The sequence below is a fragment of the Psittacula echo genome, assembly GCF_963264785.1.
Source record: "Psittacula echo genome assembly, chromosome: 12".
NCBI classification, from domain to species: Eukaryota; Metazoa; Chordata; class Aves; order Psittaciformes; family Psittacidae; genus Psittacula; species Psittacula echo.
The window spans coordinates 4,821,859-4,843,556 of record NC_137747.1 but is presented as its reverse complement, the minus strand read 5'-3'; the positions used below and the strand labels follow the sequence as shown (position 1 = coordinate 4,843,556).

The window sequence follows — 21,698 nt, the reverse complement described above, 5'->3', positions numbered from 1 at the left end:
CCAAATCTGTGATGGCTAAGAATGGCAAAAATATTTATACAGATACACACACAAACTTTTTGTCATTAAAATAAGGAGATACGACTCTAAATACACACCAGAAAGAGCAGGTATGGTGAATAAGTTGTTGTATTTTAAAGTCACTTATCAGAGTAGAACCACACTTTGAGATTTTGTTTATATAGAAGAATTCCTGGGTGGGCAGCCTTGGAGCACTGAGATCACTACTGGGGAATTATGGCATCACAGGCACATTGAGTTACAAAGTGTATACCTTTAACTGCTTGTCTTGTCTGATATCGTGTCCCTTGAGAGGACTGAGGTTGCTGTGACTGAGACTGCTGGCTCTGCTGCTGCTGCTGTCTCTGCACCTTCTGCATGTGCCATTTCTGAGAAGACGTCTGAAATTTATTTGAAGAATTCCACACCACACGCTGCACAGCAGGGGCTGTTTCCTTCGGCAGCAGAGGCCTCTGCTTCTTCACAGGGCTTCCAGTGGCTGCAGATGGAGCGCTAACAGTAGAAGAAGCACTAGTAGTGGCTGTCACACCGGCTGGTGGAGTCTGGGCTGCAGAGCGGGTAAGTACTGGAGTTTCTGGTAGAGACTGGGTGCTTGCACTGGAGGAAGGTGGAGTTTTACCTACAACTAAACAAACATAAAATGTAAGCCAGCCTTTCACCAACACATCGGACTCATCATTTTCTATTTAATTTTTGCAGGAGAAATACATGCACCTTCTGGCCTACTTTATACTATTTTCCTCAAAAGGTAATTGATATTCTACAGGTAAAATCATTTTGGTGTAGTTGAAGTTGGTGGCAATTCAGAAGCACCAGTCATTAAGCAAAACAAAGAAGTACAAAACCCAGAAAACACAGCTTGATCTCCTGAAGAAGGTATAGGAGTATAGGAGAGGTTAGTGTTTGTTAGGATGGTTCTGGGTTACCTGTCATCCCAGTTTCTTTTAGGAGAAAAACATTTAAAAGGAACAATATCCAAAGGAATAGCATACTAAAACCTTTTCTAAACAAAGGTTAACTGGCACTGACATCCAAATATACAGTGAGAAGGCTGCGTGGAGACCTCATAGCAGACTTCCAGTATCTGAAGGGGGCCTACAAGGATGCTGGGGATGGACTATTCATCAGGGACTGTAGTGACAGGACAAGGGGTAATGAGTTAAAACTTAAACAGGGGAAGTTTTAATTGGATATAAGGAAGAAATTCTTTACTGTTAGGGTGGTGAGGCACTGGAATGGGTTGCCCAGGGAGGTTGTGAATGCTCCATCCTTGGCGGTGTTCAAGGCCAGGTTGGATGAGGCCTTAGGTGGCATGGTTTAGTGTGAGGTGTCCCTGCCCATGGCAGGGGGGCTGGAACTAGATGTTCTTAAGGTCCTTTCCAACCCTAATTATTCTATGATTCTATGATTCAAAAATCTTACTTATTATTTCAATCATCACTGATTTAGGCCACTAGTAATACATGAATCGGTGATTCCAAAATTCATAAAGCTGCCCTGTTTGTGAATACATAAATAAATTGAAATTGCTTTGCTCTTTTAACAACACAGAAAAAAGGGAGAATCTCTCAGGAACAATACATGTGACTTAGCTGTTAGTTTCATTATTACTAATAGTATTGACATTGATTTCAATGGGACCTTATACAATTTCTTTGTTTGATAAGTTCCAACTTCTACACCTGTGATTTTGGGACGTCTATGGAAATTAAAGATTCAACTGAAAATCATAAAAACTGCAAAATAAATTCTACATTTGCCACAGAACAAGTGTCACCAATATTCATAGTTGTAAGCTGCTGAAACTCAAAGAAACGTGTTTTATTTAAAGCAGGAACTATAATGGGGACTGAAAATTTCTTTCAGAGTCATAAAGAGGGAAAAATCATTCATAAAAGTTGTTTTGGTACATGTATTTTTATCTTACTGCAAAAATAAAGGTGGTAACTCTGACTTTGGTAACAGCCCTAGAGAAGAGAAGAAGAGGAAGGAAAGAATTTCAACCTACCATCTTGTTTAGGAGGCGTTTCTTTAGGGTCTTTCTTGGTTTTCCTTCCTTCACGGCCACAATGATCATCTCCTAGATCGATGACAAGTTCACTCTCTGAATCAGAGTCCAGTCCTAGATGCACAGTTGGGGAATCTGTTTCATCTTTACCTTTCAGTTTTTCTTTTGCAGGATGCTGTAAACTTTTTCCCTTTTCAGAAAATTCTTTTTCAGTGTCTGAAATTGCCTTTTCTTTGACCAGGTCATCTGTTTTCTCCACTTCTGGACTTGTGCTTTTAAGTTCCTCCTTGTCTTCATTCTGTGCTGGGGGCTTAGGTTTTTTTTTCAAGCTCAGTGATTCTTTGTCACTTCTTGTACCTTCCTTGTCCTCTCCATCTTCTTGATCATTCTTTGATTTCTGATCCTCATCACTATATTCACTGTCACTGGTGTCAGATTTTTCAGAATCTTCAGAGTCACTGTGTTCTACTGCAGTATAAACAGCTTCAGATATTTCATTTATTCCTAATTGTGGGGAGGAAAGTACATTCCATGCTGACATCAGACTGACTGACATTACCAAAACAAATACTCTATGTACTGGAACAAAGTATATACATACCATTATCTTAACTGCCAGTCCTTAAGCTATAAACAACTACTTACTGCCCTATTATCTCAGTGCCAGAATGTGCAAGAATTACCTTCCACATATTCCAATCCATATTTATTTCATGCAATGGCCCTCCTTTCACTGCTTTTTTCCACTACCTGCAAGCTGTTTTGTTCATCTCAGGACCCTATGCTGGCAAATACAAAGAGGAATTCTTTTTATCCACAAGAAGCCACCTTAAATTCAGTAACACTTCATCTGCTTAAAGTCACTTACATGCACGTTTGCAGAATCGGTTTTATACGATGTAAGGTTTATGAGGAGAATCTCTAATTTTTTGTGTCTACAACATCTTTAAGTGCTAGACAACAGTAACGTTTCTAAAAGAATTCAGCTCCTGTGTGACCGGATGTATTAATTTTTCAGTTTAAAAAGCAAATAGTAAGAATATGTAATTCTGTCATTCTATCTACATCGGAATGGTACAAAAACAGATTAAAAATTAAAGCTTTTGCCAAAGATTTGAAACATCAGGTCTCACTGTTTTTCAACAGTTCAGTGCATTCTACTTGCCTGAAAGAAAACAAATATCCTCTACTCTTATTATAATGCAAGCAATATTTAAGGTTTTACTACTTGAGAAATTCTTTTGAACTTCAACATTTCCTCAAGTGTATCCTTCAGCTGTCCATTGTATCCTGGAGATACACTTACCAAGTTGTGCTTTACAACTCTCTATTGTCTTGTCAAGATTAAGCTGGAACCTACTACGTATCTGTCGTTTGGGTGAAATGAGTTGCACAGGAGTGGTCTGCTGTTGGACTGACTCACTCAGCTCTTTCAGATCCATCTCAGCTTTGCTACGATCTGGAAAAAGAAAAAGGAATAAAGAAGAATACTTTACAAAAAGAAGAGAGATCCAGATAAAACAAGTTTGACCAAGTAACAATGCAGATAGTCAGAAACACATTTCATTTCCTTTAGAATTATAGGCTAAATAATAATTCTAAACTGACTTCACAACAAACAATGGATTCTTCCTCTCTGATACGACATATTTCACATGCAAAGTGCATGCATCAATTGTGTGGATATTTTCTCTGTCAATACTTTTGGAAAATGTGTCCCTTGTGCTAAAATGTTTGCTACATTAGGTTTTATCTTCCTGGGCTATGTCACCCCACCCAATCCACACTAATTCCACAGCAGTAATGGTTATATCACCCTTAATACAGCATTTGATTCAAAGCCTTCACAGCCTTAGTTTACTACAAGGCAGAATATAAACAGAAGAAAAAATGGAGAATGGAGGAAGATGAAGACAAGACACTGTAATACCTCCCCAAGGCACCCTACATGCTCATACATGTGAAAAGTCCTGCAATCCAAATTTCTCTGTCTAGTCTACAAGGAGGTCTCACTGATCTGGATTTCCAGCCTCTCATTAATGTCAAAGTATTAGTAAAAAGACAAGCCCATTGTGGAGACATTTCAAGTTCTCATCTCCAAAGTCTTTATTTTAAAGCCCTTTGTTCATTTAAAGCCACATACAAGCAAGTTTGTTCATATTATTTTGCATTGACACCATGCAATTTATTCAGTTGTAACAGTACCAGGTTCTCAAAGGTCAAGACTAACCAAGATTCAGATTCAGAATGCTTCCTGGAGTGGAAGTTCTTTCTTGCTTAGCAGAAATTGGTGTTGATGCTTGAGGAGAGAAAGGTTTGGGGCTGCCTGACAAGCTCCCTGCTTGACCCGTTCTTGTTGGTGCTGGAGAAGCTGGGAAAAGTACAAAATTAATAAAACCAGGTTTTAAAATAATCACAATAAAGCCATATTCATGGGGACAAAGCAGCTTTCAAACCTACACAAGCAGGGAAAGGATTTTTGTTTAATATTCTCAACACTGTGTTATACCTCCTTTGCAAGTTAAAACTATCCCTTTCATTTTAGTTTAATAAAGAAGGATTTTAAGGAAAATAATTTTATTGCAGCTATATAATTGGGTCAAATGTGTGTTTAATCTCAAAACTACTCTGCAGTGACAGAAAACTTCTACCTTTCAAGACTTGGTTATTTTAAGTGTTAAATTCTAACACTCTGAATCACTATCTATCTTAATTCATGCATGTAAGTACACATAGAAACCCCAACCTATCATATTTTCTAGCTACAATAACAGAGATAATTAACATTAACATTACAAATCAGTATAAGTTTAACAAGTGGGAAAACACTGACCAAATGTCTCTGATAAGGTAAAAGAATATTCTAATTTAAGCAAAATCCTGTGCTCTGGGCCTTTAAGATCACCATGAAATAATGGTTTAAAACCAAACTTCTGGAAACAGCCAGTCCAGAAAGAGAAGCATCTGCAGGCCATTACCTAAAAACATGATTAATTCTTGTCAGTGAGGGACTACCTTCTGCCTGTTAAATCTCTACTTCATGCTCTGAAAGTGTCAATCTAAACTCAGTAGTGGCCACGTTTTTTTCCTCAGTACACCCAGGATTGTCTATACATTTTCAGCTTCTTAAATGGTAGCAATATTTGCTGTTTCAGAAGCTGTTTCCAAGTTATCTTCTACACATCGCTCAAAATACACAACAGGGGTACCCAAATAAAAATGTTCTTGTCCAAGGATAGTGCAGTCATATTACGTGAATTATGTTTTACATTTTAATTGAAATACAGACTCCAGTAATAGGACAGCTAAGTTTATACATAAAGTAGATATCGCAAAGTTAGCATTTGTAACAGATATAAAGGTAGAAATGCCAGCTAGGAAACTGAATGTTTTAGTTTAACTGCCGTTAAGTCCAATCCAACATTTCTTTGCAGGAGAATAAGGCCTGAGGAAAAGTTAGAAAAATTTTCCAGAATTGCTAATAATGACGAATCCAGAGTAATGGGATAACAGCTGTCACCTTCTGTTATCTTTGTCTCACAAAATCGCTTTCCACGATTACCTCCACTACAACAAAGAAATAATAACACGGTATACTAAAATCTCCGCATTTTAAGACACAAAACAGTATCCGTTAGCTGCACCTTATATATAAAAGCTATACACATATATATATCATAATTTATGTATAAAATTAATTCTTCCTCTTGACATATTGACAACTGACATATTACCCTACTGAAAAATCCAAGTATTTTCATATATTTAAATTCATACAATCACTTTGTCATCACCTTCTTAAGATAGACAGGATGATATCACAAGACACTTTGTATTCAAAGATAGTTTCACAGCCTATCCTTTACTGGCTAGAATTAATATTATAATAAAAAGTTTTAAAAAATGAATAGACAGCATTTTATCTAAAAATTGCATGGAACACACTGATCGAGTTTTCTACACAGACATCTTTTCACCAAAACCAAAGTTTTAAAGCACTCACATTAATACACTGCTTAATCACTGGTTTCAGACAGCAATGAACTTTCTCTTATGGATGAAAAACATTAAGATAAAGTAGTTTGCCTGAGTGCCACAAAATTAGCTAACATTTGACTACATAGAAGTCTGAGAAGTCCAAATTCTGTACTCTACACTCCTTTTTCTCTTTATCCACTCTGCCTAAGGAACTGTAAGTTTAACATGTTTCAGCTGCTCTCTCAGGAACAATATAAATTAAGCTCATTGCCTTGAAAAAGAGCTATGAAATTTTAAACAGAATACCTCCTAATCATGACAATTCTAACTCTTTCTGTATTTACTTCCACTCCCTATTCATTCTGATAGTTACAACTATTTCCTGCTATTTAAACTGAAGGGGTTTGGTCACTTTTGGGGATGATTTATTCCTCTCAATGTGACAGAAAGGACTGCTATTTCTTATCTGTGATACTGAAAGTCAAATACATCTCTTTTTCTAAAATTTCTGCATAAAATGAGTCATAATAAAGTCTGTCTATGAAAAGTACACGGAACAAAACTAGAGCACGAACCAAATGCAAAGTCCTGTGTCCCCCCTTCTAGTCCCCCTTTTTTTACCTGTATTTTTCTCAATAAAGTCCATGGATTCTTCACTGGCACTAAAATGACTGGAAGTTGCTTTTTTCTCCGCATCCTGTTCAACATCAGATCCAGTGTGAACTGATGAGTTTGTACTCATTGGTGACCGTGGCATATCTGTCAGAGAAATCCTACGACCAGTACTACTGCTCAGCATAGACTTGCTCATTAGAATCTTAGGCGATGCTGTCATATCAAAGTTCAGTTTGATTTTCTCTTGTTTGTCTGTCTTTGCAGTTCCAGCAGTTGGGTTTGCAGGGTCCAGTAACATTTGGTATTGATTGTTGGGGGTATACGGTGTCCGGAAAGGTGCGTAATTAAATACTCCAAATTTTCTACGAATGTTATCAACATAAACCTCCATTTCTTGCATTGCACTATTGAAGATGCTTTTAGTCTTTTTCACAGAAAAAGGAATTTCTTTAGACATGAGGTAGCAATTATTTATTGGAACCCAGGCCCTATATAAAACAGACAGATAAAAGATAATATAACTACATGTCATGCTGTGGATTGACATGCACATACCAATTTATTTTAGCCAAAACATATAGTTATGCACACAGATAATTTCAGCTGAGCACCTCTACCTTCTTCTTTTAATAGTTCAGTTAGCTTAGTTTTGGTAAGAGAATTGGATGTCTTGGATTATCACTAGCTCATTTACTCTACCTAATAGCACATAAAACATCAATAAATACTGGTCAGGCATGACAAAATATTCCTAATTAAAATAGCCTATGTAATGTAAGATGACCATTGCTAAGCAGTCTTTCCATCTGTCACAGTTATCAGAAAAACATAAAAAGCATTTCAGAAAAAAAAAAAAAGAAAAAAAAAATACTTCACAACCACATTCTTTAAAACATTTTACACCCCATGTCAGATTGATCCAATTACTCAGTGCCCAGAAAAGTTCTATCAACAAGTATTGGACAGGTATTGTTTATCATTAAAATCGAAAACTGTGCCTTCCAAGACTCTTAAATATCAGGAAATTTTACTTACTTATTTCATGGCCCTATACAGTTGGTGTGTTTACAGTACCTGTTTTTATAACAGTATAGATTTATATTTTCAGTTCATGACAAATCAACTCGTATTCATCATGGCTTTCTCCATCTAAGCAGAGAAGTTCACAAGTACAGAAAACTTAACTCCTTTCAGAGCAAAACCAGCATTTTCAACATGGATTATGTTTTCTATATTTTTTACACCTACAATTGTGTGTTTATTCCCAAAGACAACAAACAACTTGATTGCCCTCTTCCACCTCTAAGAACTACAGTTCTCTGCAGCACAAAACCAGACACAGGAATTCACTTGCCTACTCACTGTAATTATATATGTATTAAACTTAAGAATGCATGACTTGCATTCTACAGACATCATGCAAGAAACTAAACTGAATACGCTACCGTATTATACCAGTTATTAGCATCAAGGTTCAAAAGACAGAATCCAAGAGCACAAAGTTACAACAAGAATTTTGTAAGTACAGCAAAGACATTGCTTGGTTGAATTCCCACCTGTCATGTTGGCCGAAGAAACGGGCATCAACTTGCCCATCTTTATCCCTCAGTGCTTTAGCAGGCCAGAATGGAAAACCTTTGAGTTTAGCCCAGACCAAGGGGTGGGGATTGCTCTAGAGGAAGAGGCAAAATGCACAGCAAGAAAACACACATATCTCAATTAAACACATGTATCTCAATTAAACACATAATAATTGCACTTTTTTATTAATTTATTTTTTTTTAGTCCCCTCCAAATATGTAGTGTATGTTAGGGCAAACCTTGCAAATTCTCTAATTTTCACTTGGGCCCAAGAGAGAATATGATCTGTTATATACTTCTACTTAATAGTCTTCAAGAGTTTTTCCAAGTTTGGTGCAGTATTAAACAAAAACAGAAAACAGACAATTTATTAATTAGTCATGAAAGAAAAACAAGTGTAAACTCTGAGATTCACACCTACAAAAAGAGAGACACTCACATTTCAGAAATCTTATCCTGAGTGCAAGCACCACATGCAAGCACAGATAACCCAGGAGGACATCTCTTATATTTGAAGACAGAGAACCTTGCAAACTGGTTGCTGACACCTTGAGATAGTCTGACTCCAGAAAAAGCATGATGCACAACCACAAACTACTTGGTAAACTACCGCAGCTTTCCTTGAGTCAGTAACCACCACACGTTTAAAACAGTGTGGGCACAGATAAAAAATAACAGTCAAATGAGAATTACCAGGTTAGTGTATTAGCTAGACTACCATAATCCTTAACTTACACAAGGCTCACAAAACCAATTTTCTCGTTTTTGGCAAGCAGCTAAATAACATTCCGGACATACTTCAATTTCATTCATCTGAAAAGAAAAAGCAAACAGTTATCGGAGAGCTTAAACAGAGTCCAAAGTGTAATCAGTGTTACTATGTTAGCCTGTCTAGTTTGCTAGCATCATTTTCCCACAAATTTGCAGCCATAAATCAACATTTCCCAGGTGGTTAAGAGCATCCTGGCCTTTATCAGAAACAGTGTGGCCAGCAGGATGAGGACAGTGATCATTCCCTTGTACCTAGCACGGGTGAAGCTGCATCTCAAATCCTGCGGTCAGTTCTGGGCCCCTCACTACAAGAGAGACATTGAGGTGCTGGAGCATGCCCAAATAAGAGCAACAAAGTGGGTGAAAGGCCTGGAAGATGTGCATATCCAAACAGAACAAAGTGTACAAAAATTACAGTTATGCAACATACACACTAGAAAACACTATTATTTCACTCACAAATACATGAAACACTTTAAAATCTACATAACAATTAAGTTAATTGGGGAACTCATACCTCATGCTCACAGATTTTGATGATGACTTTTGCTGTTTGTGTCAATTTGTGATTTCCTGAGGAAACAATAAAATGCTTTAACCAAGAAAATTGAAATGCTAGAATTATGATAAAATCAACAGGTTTCAGACTTTAAAGTTCACATTAAAGGCAAAAGAGAACATCTAAAGAGACGATGCAAAACACGTATGTATAAACTACATGCTTCAAAAGCTGTAGGTAGGCACTCTTCTTCCCCACATAACATCATTAACAACCTTTAAATGTCCTTTTTGCAGCCTCTTGCAGCCTGCCCACCACTGCTACACTCTTTCTGTGAAGGTCATGCTGTCTGAGTTCAATTAGGCCTCTTATAAAGTGATACATAATGCAAAACAAAGCAACTTGGGAGTTGGAACCAGCTGATTGTTAAGGTCTCTTCCAATCCAAAGCATACCATGTTTGTAACTAATTTGAAATTTTTTGAGGGTGGAATGAGCAAGTGACAGCACAGGCTGTATTTGGTCCTACAGTTATATGCCAGTTAAAAATCTGTTGTGTTTAGGCACTATGGCTCAATGACAGAAAGATACTTTCAGCATTTGCCAACTAGAAGCCCACAAATTGCTCTGTCACTTTCTGAAACTGTTTCAAAGTTTCATAATTAAGGACATAAGTATGTATTAATATCTTACCCCCATTGTAAATAATGCAGTTGTGCAAAATCCATTTGGCATCAGCCAAAAATGCTTCAGTGCAACCGTACATTTTCTTTTTAACATTCTGCAAAGAGAAAATTCAGAATGTAACAGGAAATAGAAAATTTCCTGAAATTTCAGAAATGAGTAAAAAGTGATGATTTCTACCTGAACATTGTTTCCTATCAGGCATACAATTAGTAAAAATGACTACTTACATACTGCAAAACTCATGATTCTAAATACTTAAGAATCTGTCAAATTCAGGGTGTCTTTTGACTGCCCTGAAAATGGATGAACTGTCTAACTCTAAATAATTATTATTTGGATCAGCATCTTCAACATTTAAAAAGTGTTAATTTCTTGAAACAGTGTTTCATTTGATGTCTTCAGAAAACTAAACCCTTTATTTCTTCTACTGATGTTATCACTCCAAAGCATTTTTATTTTTTAATTTTTACAAGATCCAGAAAAAAACTGTTGTTCATAAAACATAAGACAGTACATGTGATATTCTAATCTACTCACTAGGTAAAGTACTTTGATTAGACAAAATTGGTCACATGGTTTTGTTACACCTTTATACTATTATACCTCCCATTTGCTGCATCTTCACTAGGTTCTAGCAGAACAAAACTCTGCAATACTGCACTCTTCATTAAGCAATGGAGTACGGAGACCTTCCTCATGATGTGAAACTTATTACTGGACTGAGAATTAAAATTATATTATCTACCTCTTGACTGTTTCTTTTTTCTTCTACACCTCAGGTGCAGTGGAGATTACAGCATTTGCTGAATGATCACTAAAATCAGTCTGGAATGACCCCTACATCTACTGTTCCCAAATTAATTGACCAGTGATCTATTAATAGCTTACAAACATGATGATCACATGCAAACTCTGATTATTGAAGTCTCCCACAGAATCATTCCTGGAATTAGATGAACTCATACAGGAGGAAGCAATCAGTGTAAGCCTGTCTTGTTCATAGTGTTTTTCCTGACCATTTATTTGTTACTGGATCAGACAAAATACTGAATTTGTTCAGTTGGCACATGATTGTTTTTAAACTGTAACTGAGCTGGCATTTACTACAACAACAACAACAAAAAAGCATTAAAATAATTTTAAGCAGCCTATCTCTCCTCCCACCAAACACTCCAGAAATACTATTGACAGCAATTCAACTCAAGGAACCTTCCTCCTTTAGCTTCATACAAACCTTCTCTAATGTACAAAGGTCCATTGGATGAAAGATATATTCTGCATAATCTGGGTGTTGATCCAGTGAAACTGGCTTTTGAAATGGCTCTGTCTGTTTGGAAGAAAGAAATCACAGTGCTTATTAATACTGAACAGTTTCATCAAGGACACAATACTCATTCATTTTCCAGTACTAATTCCAACTGTGATGTCACAGAAAATTCTTTAAAGGTAATTATAAAATTTTGTGAAGTAATAAAGTATTGTCAGAACAAGAGGAACTAGAAGGTCTCAATTAATTGGTTTTCATATCTGAATTGCAGAAGTCAGGGGCTTTGTAAAATGTACTGCCACTATTTACACTGGGATTTTTTTTGTGGGGAGTGTCAGATGAAGCTCAACAGATAGTTTATAGCAGAAAAAAAGACACGAGACTCACAAATACCTCTTTCTCAGACTTTTGTTAGAATCTTAACTTTCAAAACCACAGTGGCTTGGTAACACAAACACATACAAACTTTCATCTATGGGACACATTAGCATCTGCTGATGTGGAGGTTACTGCAATTCCTGAAACTCAACCGATTAAAAACAATAACAATACCAAAACAATAGGTGATTAGTAAAATGTCTCAACATTAGGGCAAAATATCTCAATAGGATTCATTAAGCTTTCTAACCACCTTTTCAAAACCTTCTGTGAACTCAACATAAACACTGATACCTTGTTACTGAAAAGCAGCACTTCAAGTTTCTAATGCCTCCATCTAACAGGATAGTATTTAGAGAGTAAAAGGATTCCAAGAACCAAAATCTGTCAGTGCTTAGGAGTAACCTTCCCAGAAATTGCCACTGTTGTTTTACTAAAACACTTATCACAGAGAGATCAGAGTTGCAGACAGCCCATGATTCAGCACATCTGGGTTTCTCAACTAATTTTACCGTAACACCGCAGGTACAGAGACACCCTCCCCACTCCTCTAACTTATTTACAGGAACAAGAAGCAAAAAGGGGTTAAGGCAACCCTTGGTAATTCATCACATAGAATTCTGATGAAGTCAAAACTTCACATGAAAGCTAGGCAAAGCTTGCATGGTGAAGAACAGGTGACAAGAATTGTTGAAACTTAGAAGCAGGGATGGGTGACTGGAATAGCTGAAATTTTGAGACATGGTGTTTTTGAGAAGGGAGTCTGAAGACAGACACATGAAGTTAGGTACAAGTTGGAGGAAAATTAATTTTACCTTCATGATAAAAATTGAGAGAACAGCAGCCTCATATTGCATGACAATGAACAGCACAGGTTTTCACCACACTGAGGAAGACTTCTTCACTGTTTTAAAAGTATATGCTACAACTAAGTTTGGTGGCAATTTCTACTAACAGAGAGCAGCCACGTTTTCAACAGGTATAATCGATAACACAACAGTGCTGTGCCTAAGGTTCCTGCCCATGTAACTGTATTGGTGAGAGATTATGTCTCTTCATTCCCCTTGTATCTCAGAGACAACAATGTCAAAAAAGTAAAAAAACACCATGTCTCATGTATTTTCACCACACCTACTGAAACTACATCCAGAAAGTTAGATAAAGAAATTACATTTTAACACACTACAAAACAGTTCTTACAACCTAAACTAACCTGTCTGTACTAGACAGGTGGAAGACAGCATAAAAGCTATCTCACAGAATCTGATAAAACAAACTAGGTTCATAATCTACAAAATGAAGCAAAACACAGGATTATGACAAGCATACGATCCAAGCATTAAAAAGAAATATAAAATAATAAAGTCCTTCTTACCCCTGGCTGTTTCATTTTCTGTAGTGCAAACTTCAGTAAATATGATAGCTGTTCAATGGTGAGCATTGTCATTGCTTTACTCTGTGTTTCTATGCATTCTGCAACTGTGATTTTCTAGAAGTTAAGATTAAAAAACGTTTGGTCAGGAAACATTTCTAGGAAAATTCTTCTCCACTGAAACATTCTAGTATTCAAATAGAAGATAACCATAGAAGATAAGAAATAAAACATTTCCAATGACACAGTATAAGTACTTCGGATGCTTGTTTTACTTGATTATTGTTCCATGTATGTTAAAAAGAAAAAATAAAAGCAGGGAGATGGGGAAGAGAGAAAAGGGAGAGAGAGAAAGGAAAAGACCAGAAAAATATCCATCATGAATGTGTGAATACATAAAATTCCCAAATACAATGCGGGTTCGCAGCAATATGAACCAGTGAGAAGGTCACCTGCACTGTAAAACAGTAAGTGATCAAAGAAAAACACACAATAAACCAATTTCCTTTTGTTAAAGATACATCAATGCTAAGGAATGATTAAGTTCTTCCCCAGGCCTGCAGAAAAAAATAGTAATAAAATACCCACTTGTTTGACCCTAGAGTGCAATTTTTTTCTGCACTACTGCAGACTAGCTCAGCCCACTAGAAAAAGCACAAGTTAAGCTAGTCAAAACTGCAGAATGTTTTCAAAATAAGAGGTGTCAGATGAAGAAATCACTCTTCAAACTGTGCAAATTTCTCTGGTACCTTTACCAAAAGGCAATACAGGAATAAACCAGCAACATTTCAGAACACAAAACCACCTGCTTACATCTCACAAAGAAGAAAGAAATCCACTCCTTATATCAAACTAACCTCACATTCTGGGCAAAACCAATCCCCCTCTGGTTCCGCTGTCAGTTTCAGACACTTAGCATGATAAACCCGAGGACAGAGCTCACAGCAGAGGACTTGGCCTTCCCGATGACAAACCCAGCAATAGAAATCATTCCGTCCATCCTGTGGTACAACATCAACAGGGTCTGTGGTGAGTGGCTGCTTCATATAGTAAAACGGACCATGTCTTAGTTCTGACTGAAATGTAGGCAAGAAAAACAGGTTTGGTTTCAAAACAAATTTGCATTTTTTCAAATAATAATATTCATAATATATAAGCAAACAGCAGTTTACAGAGTTTGATTAACATTTATGCAAGCACAGTATCTTATTAATTGCACAAAATCATTCATAAAGAAGTTTACTGCTTATTCAGATGTCAAATGCCAGTTTGCACTCAAGACTGAAAACAAATCTTTGTGGCAAGTAAGGGCATCAAATGCAAGACATGCAATCCAACCAAAGTCAGTGAACACTTTTATCTTTGAGAAAGAAATATTGCCATAGAAGCTATTAAGTCCTCTAAACACAGAATACCATGGGGCTGTGCAAGCTAAATACTGAGATATTTAGTCATGGCTAAACCTGGGACAGCTGAAGAAGTTAGTCCTGAAATAAGAGGTTGAACACCATGCAAATCTGTCCTAAATTGCAGCAGTTCACAGCTTTGTACAATGAAGCAAGCCAGTGCTGATTTTGATTAATAAGGCAAACTGTAGATAAGATGACAAAGGAGCAAATTCACATCCTGAACAGCCACTCTGCTATAGGAGCAGGAACACGGGGAGAGATTTAATCCACCATTTAAATGCATATCAGAATTTAAGACTCACGATCTCCACTGGTTTGCCTGCACTAGAAAACAGTGTTAACTTTGTAAACTGCATGAACTAGTCTTCCACTTGAGCCCCAGACAGCTCAAAGATGACATAGCTGATGCCAAAACACAAGCAGCAAATAGCCTAGGATAAAATGGGTCCCCAGAAACCTAAAGTTTGTTAGATCAGCTCTGAAGAGCTGCTGACATTTACTGGAAAGCTACATTCAAATGATCTGTGACAAGGAAACTTAAGTTTTCTATTTGGTATTAATTATAGGGGTAGTTTGCTGAGAAGAACATGGAGAGAAGCAATCTTGAGTTTTAGGCAGTTTATTTACTGGGATTTTTTTTGCTTGATGTAAAAGCATTTGCTGATGACATTACTTGTAACTATCAAAATGCTGGTAGTTTGCATAACCATTTTGTTAGGTTCTCAGGTAATCTGTGTAATTGGGCACCATTTACACATCTGCAAGTTCTTAGACCCTTGAGCTGTCACATGGCCACGGGACTCACAGAACAGTGCAACCATCTGCATGTTCCATGCCTCTGTAGCATTCTCTACAAAATCAGTCACACAGGGCATAAACTAATGTCACCACAAACCACCAGCATGCCAGCTTGGACTGTGATATGTCTAGATTTCTACAGTTATAAAGGATATTATTTGCATGGGTAGAGCAACTTCAAGGTGAAATTAGGAGACACAGAAGTGACAACCCAGCCGGAGACGTATCTCAAAGAGAAGAGATATCATCTGCCAAAGGATGTTACCCACAAACATTCCCAAAGGTCTGCTACCTAAAATTTCACTCAATTTTCTATCAGCTTTGGTGTTTTTCATTTTCTAATCTTCAGATGATACAGCTTCTAAAAAATAGTTTGTTCCCATCATAGAAAGGGGCAAAATGTTATTTTTCTATACTTTCTCTGTGTATATATATATACAAGCATATAACGTAACAAGACTCTCAGAAGGGAAGGCTCTATCAGATCCTGTGGAACAAGAAGGACAGCATAAGTCTTCAACTACATTTCAAATGTATTACTACTACAATCATTCAAACAGACACAGAAGTTATGGAAACCCAGAGCGAAGAAGGGAAAGTTGCAATTCACAGTGCAGAAACATATTTTGTTTGCAGCTATATGCACCACAGTTGCGAGACCAAAATGTTAATGGTGTATATACATGGAGTTGCAGCTGTGGGGCATTTCCTCAACTGCAGATAAAGGAAATTACCAGAAGAATTTATTACATATCCTGACTTTGAAGTGGATATAAGCAGTATATCCACACTAACTTCTTAAGAATGAAAGATACTGCTTTAAGACAAATACAAAGCCTATGAAACTATTCCACAGAAATCAGCTCATAACACCCAAACTGAAGTCTGTTTTTGTTAGAGCATGAGAAGAACTTATTGTCTGTTCAAGGATGCTTATTTCTTGTAGACATTTATCACCTTTTTTTACCTAAGCCATGTTTAAAGACACCCCATTCCCATACAAAAAAGGTCCCAAGACTCAAAAGATACCCAAACAACGAAACTGAAGGACTGAATATGAATGACACAACTGCATCAAAGGACCTTTTCACTTGTTATAACCAGAGCAAAATGTTTTAAGAGCGTATCTTTTAACAGTTATTAAATAAAAGCTTTGTTTCCTCAACTGTTTCACAGCTAGCCAATTCAAGCTCAGATATCTGGTAGCTTGTTTTAAAGTCTTTCATAAAGTTACTAAGACCTGTAGAATGACATAGAAAACTGAAGAAAAATCAACAGTATTTTAGTGTTGTTCTGGGGAGAAAAAGTTCACTATTTATATTCAGTGTAAATCAATATTGAAGCTAATGGTAAAACCAGATGACAACTTCAATTACGCTATAAGTGACCAGTTAAGTGTCAAAAGTTCCTGATTTTTAACCTGTCTTAGCTACATTCTACAATTCCGTAATTCTTTGCTTGTATTTCAACACTGTAAATACCCGTTGGCACCACTCTGTAGATCTGTTACTGCATCCACAACATGTAATGGGAAACTTCATGCAACTTTAGTAACAGTATCTTGAAATAGTCAAATATTACAAACACTTTGTAACATAAAAATTTAAGTTAGAGGTTTCCAGTGAAGCTGTCACACCTCAAAATGGATTTATCAGCCAATCAGAATCACAGCTATTAGCTACTTTATACTTGAAACTTAACCTGAGAGCAAAATAAGTAACCATATGCTTAGCGCACATCTGTTCAGCAGTGAAAGAATCTTTCAACAACTCCTGCTACCATATAGAGAAGTTTTTCACCTACTTTAATCTTCAGGCATGCCTGTATCAAATTTGAACATGCAAGATACTAGTAAAAGCAACTTGGAAAAGCTAAACAAAACTAAACATGTTTGCTTGCTAACTCGTAACAAATACAGCAAAATAAGCAAGTCTGGTTGTTTTTCTTCATTAGATATACAACTTTATTCTGCCCTGTAGTATTTCAGGTCTGAGATACCTGGAAAATAGAATAGGATTTACTGAGGGGAATGTATCAAGTTCAACAACTGCAACTGTGTTTTCATATATATTTTTCAATGCATGAATAGAAGTGGAAATTAATACCCTAAGATTCAGTTCCACTGTTCGTAAAATTGTCTCTACACTGCACAGATAGAAGTTCAGACTCCAGTGGGGCAGCATCTCCCCAGCAAATGTCCAGGATGTGGAGGAATTTACACAGCCTGAAGTGAAGCTCAGTAAGGTCAAACTGACCACATTAAACTAATGCAAGCATGCTTACACATGCCAATTCTAAACCTCCTAATTATCCTTAAGTAAAATATGCTTGACACTGTAAACCTGTTCTCTAGCACAGCCTGATTTATTCAGTCTTCGTTCCAGGACAACTGCAGTGATTAGGAATTTCATTTTCTTTCTTAACCAGTGTAATTGTACCAGGACAATATGTAATGTGGATGCTTTTACATCAGGAAAAGGTGCCTTAAACCCTCAGAATTTAATCCTGGCAAAAAAAACGTTGACACAGAAAAGCACTTTGAAAAATAGAGACATGTCATTTTTAAATTAGATGAGATATTTCATTAAGGCTAAAAAGACTCCCTTCATCTAATCTTGTCCAAGATGATGCAGGTATTTGCTACTCAATAGACTACATACAATTCTTTTACTTGCATCCTACAGTGAATCAGAAATTGTCAGAGTCTTCCGGAGTTAAGTTCTAAGAACTACAACAAAGAAGACACCAAAAATAAGGTTTCAATCATGAAGACTAAAAAGTACTGTCAGTGTGACCCTTTGATTTAACTAGCTTGGTAGGAGTGTACATTGCTCAACAGTGTAAAGGAAGGGGAGGGAATCTGCGGAGTATCAAGGAATGCGCTAGACCTTTGTTAATAATTGGCAGCAGGACTAAAACCAGATGAGGGACTTCTGCTGATATGAGATCATTTTTAATCTTGGATATCATGCCACTGAACATTTCCTTTCAATGGTTTTCATTAATAACAGCTATTGCTGTTATTATTGTTATTACATACCCTGATAATACTTTTGTTCAAAATTGCCTTTATTGCTTACACATCTTATTAGCTTTGTAAAATCAGAAACCAGGACACAACTTGTCTTTCTCATACACATGTAAAACAATAAGAGAACATGCAATTCCAGCCTATAATGCCAAATCCTACACCCACTGCATTCAAAAATGAAAATCCGCCCCTTAGAATACAAGAATGGAGCTTCATAATAAGGACAGAGCTGCTGATCAGCTTTCTCTACATCCTTTATTGTGTCATATTCTAGCACAACAAGACCATGACTTCTCTTACCTGCTCTTTATTATTACTGTTCAATAGACCAGGTTTCTTTTTCTTTTTTATAGGACTTGTTGATGCATCTTGTGGTGAGTGGCCATTAGAGGAATGTGGAGGGCTGGGAAATTTCCTTTTCTGTGCTGCACGTTCAGCAGAGCCAGGATCTACAACAGATACAGACAATATGGTTGAAGAGTTCATATTGATGAAAAACATTCCAGCAAGGCTGTGGTTTGTCATTCACACTCCTTCACTGAACAGAATAAAAATTCTCATTGTCCTCTATCCAGTCACTGACAAAACCGGAAGCACAGACTTGCTCAGCAATGCCACTGTTAAGTGAATTCTCAATATAGTCATTTAGATTAACATTACATAACTTTTCTTTTCAGGCCATTCATCTCAAATTCTAGTATCTTTGAGTATAACAATCTGTTAGTAGTAGCTTGAAGAGTGCTATGCTACATATGCTTTAACAGCTCTGCTTATGTAATTTAGAAACATAAGCAACAGAAGTTAAAACATGGTAAGAGTAAAGTCAGTCCTCATTATTTACCTCTCATATTTAAATAAAGTTGATAAAATATATCAATAGAAAAAAAATAAATTGTCATATAGTGTAAAAATAAATATGCCACTTCAAATACTTAGTCATTTGCAAGTACCTGCTAAACTGAATTGTAAAAAGATAAAATTAAGACAACACTACCAGTCAAGTAGTAACCTTCTGACAGCAAGACAGAGCAACAGGCACAGTCAACAGAGAGTTAACAGAGCTCTCACATTCAAGCAAGCAAATTATGAGAGTAATTTAATAAGTTACAGTTTCCATCTATGACTGGTTACTGTAGGTAACAAAGCTGGCAGAAGTGAGCCTGTGCCTGTGTCTCAGCTGCTCTAAGTCATGCATTGTCATCTTAGTGTAAATTCATCACACCAGCAACTTCAGCAGCGCCAGTGGCTCTGAAGTGCATTTTATGAAACATGCACAAAATTCTTTAAAACATTAGAAGGAAATTGAAAGACTGTTCTACCAAATCAACATCTACTACAACAATCATTCATGTCTGCTTTGCTCCTCCAACTATGATCAAGTCTTTTAATTCTTCAAAGGCTTTTAATTCCTTTTTTTGTTTGTTTGTTTGCTTGCTTACTTGGTCACTGCTTTGTGTTCTTATAATATTCAGAAGGAAATATTTACAGCCTTGATAGAGTTAATACACTTAAAAAAAAAAAAAAAAATCACTGACAAACTCATCAGAAATACCCAAGTGAAAAAAAAGAGCATTTGCAACTTCATTTTCTCAGAACAAAGTTTAAATGATTCCTAATGAATATGGAATGCGCAGCTCTATTACAAAGATCAAGTACGCAATCAGCTGTAATAGGTAATCATAGAACAGTGAAACAATCTTGACAAAATACCAGTGAAAATTCAGAGTTGATTTAACACATTTAATTTTTCCTTAAGCTTTTAATGCATGCAACAGAATAAAATGACAGATAAAAACATAGGGATCTGAAGTCACCAATATCACAGAGAAACAACTGAACTCTCCCCAAAGTCGTTCCCATATCTTCAATCCCCTACTCACATGTGCTAATGTAAGTGTTTTGTGGCTGCATACAAAAACAACGTGGTGCTATATGGTGACTTTTGATTGACCAAAAGCTTGGTAACATGTGTCAAGATAACAACTAAGAAAACTGTAAATAAATATAAAAAAATAGACAATATAGACGGAAGTAGATATAACCAAAGGAGGGAAGAGAAATATAACAGCAATTGCCCATCCTGAGTTTTATTGATCCAGAATAGCTGCACTAGACTAACACCACACGCAATTTCAATAACCCCAGGAAAAGTGTCTGCCACTGGAGTTCCATAGGCACAGCTCATTTAGCAGAGCTGCCTAAGCAGAAATGGAATGTTAACTCTCAGAGAAATTTCTCTGTTGACATAAGTTAAAAATTGTGGCAAAACGTAGTGAAGCTGCTTTAAATAAATTAACAAAAACTTTCTATGTTTTCATTCACATCAAGCGTGATGGTTTTTTTCCTTTCCACCCCTCCCCATCCCTTTTATACTTGCAGGCAGCATTTTGGACCAGTTCTATTCTGCCGTGCCTAGGCTGCATTAAACCAATACAATGGGTCCAAGACCATTATTGTCACTTGACTTATTTCAATTCAAGCAAATCTACCTCCCACTCCATTTAGGCCAAAATTCAGATGTATTTGACAACACCAAGAATTGCCAAGTAAGGTATGGCACCTAAACATGTGAAAAAACATGCCTCTTCCCCTCCTTAGGCAATTACAACAATAAAAATCCCAATACAAGTACAGCTCCGCTGATAGACTAGCTTGGGTTTTTTCCCAGTTTAGATAATTATGCACAGAAGGTGGCAGAAGAACTCCTTTGGCTGGCATATGCTTTGTATATCCCAAGAGAGCTGAGCTAATACAGCTGTCTGGAAGAAACACTGCAGCATCAGTGTCAGCTAAACCAAAACCCACAACATAACCAAAGCGATCAAACCGAAAACCAGAACAAGCTCTGAATTCTATTGTTTTCATTGAAGTAGAACGGATCTTATTCAACATGGGATCTGTTTGCATTCAGAGGGATCAGCAAAACCAGCATCATACCACATTTCTTCTCATCTTTCCATCATCACATGGCTCAGAAGAGCATATACAATATAAGTCTTTGTTTCTTTATTATAATTTGCAGTTCTCAACAGAGACTTTCTGTACATTTCTAAAGGCAGTCATAAGTAAACTAATGTTACTGTTAAGTGCTGACCATGCCTTGATCTTTGTTTTCCCAAGGCAGAGATAAGCAGAATTGTCCCTCCCAAAACAGCTATTTGAGCAAACATCATCCTCAAAGTACCTGCAAATAAAGCCTTCACCACAACTCACTGAATAGATTTTGGCTATTATTTCCAGACTGTATATATGCAGGTACAGCTTAAACCAGGAAAGTACCATGA

At 36.7% G+C, this 21,698-nt stretch overlaps 1 protein-coding gene across 12 annotated transcripts in view; it reads right to left on the bottom strand.

Annotated features, from left to right (window-relative positions):
• The window catches only part of ZMYND8 (zinc finger MYND-type containing 8), a 50,921-nt gene that overhangs the window by 11,233 nt on the left and 17,990 nt on the right, over nucleotides 1-21,698 (bottom strand). For 10 of the 12 annotated variants that reach the window (XR_013957864.1, XM_080627818.1, XM_080627827.1 and 7 more), the window contains 13 exons: nucleotides 18,715-18,863; nucleotides 14,034-14,252; nucleotides 13,180-13,293; nucleotides 11,394-11,486; nucleotides 10,166-10,253; nucleotides 9,492-9,547; nucleotides 8,939-9,016; nucleotides 8,179-8,294; nucleotides 6,629-7,110; nucleotides 4,260-4,400; nucleotides 3,336-3,488; nucleotides 2,030-2,533; nucleotides 275-646 (listed from right to left, as the gene is read on the bottom strand). Coding sequence is in view for 11 of the 12 variants with exons in the window: in XM_080627818.1 (XP_080483944.1) it covers nucleotides 275-646; nucleotides 2,030-2,533; nucleotides 3,336-3,488; nucleotides 4,260-4,400; nucleotides 6,629-7,110; nucleotides 8,179-8,294; nucleotides 8,939-9,016; nucleotides 9,492-9,547; nucleotides 10,166-10,253; nucleotides 11,394-11,486; nucleotides 13,180-13,293; nucleotides 14,034-14,252; nucleotides 18,715-18,863 (2,565 nt within the window). In the remaining variant the exon portion in view is untranslated. The remainder of the gene's footprint in view (nucleotides 1-274; nucleotides 647-2,029; nucleotides 2,534-3,335; nucleotides 3,489-4,259; nucleotides 4,401-6,628; nucleotides 7,111-8,178; nucleotides 8,295-8,938; nucleotides 9,017-9,491; nucleotides 9,548-10,165; nucleotides 10,254-11,393; nucleotides 11,487-13,179; nucleotides 13,294-14,033; nucleotides 14,253-18,714; nucleotides 18,864-21,698) is intronic. The other 2 variants (XM_080627826.1, XM_080627825.1) reach the window with 2 other exon arrangements.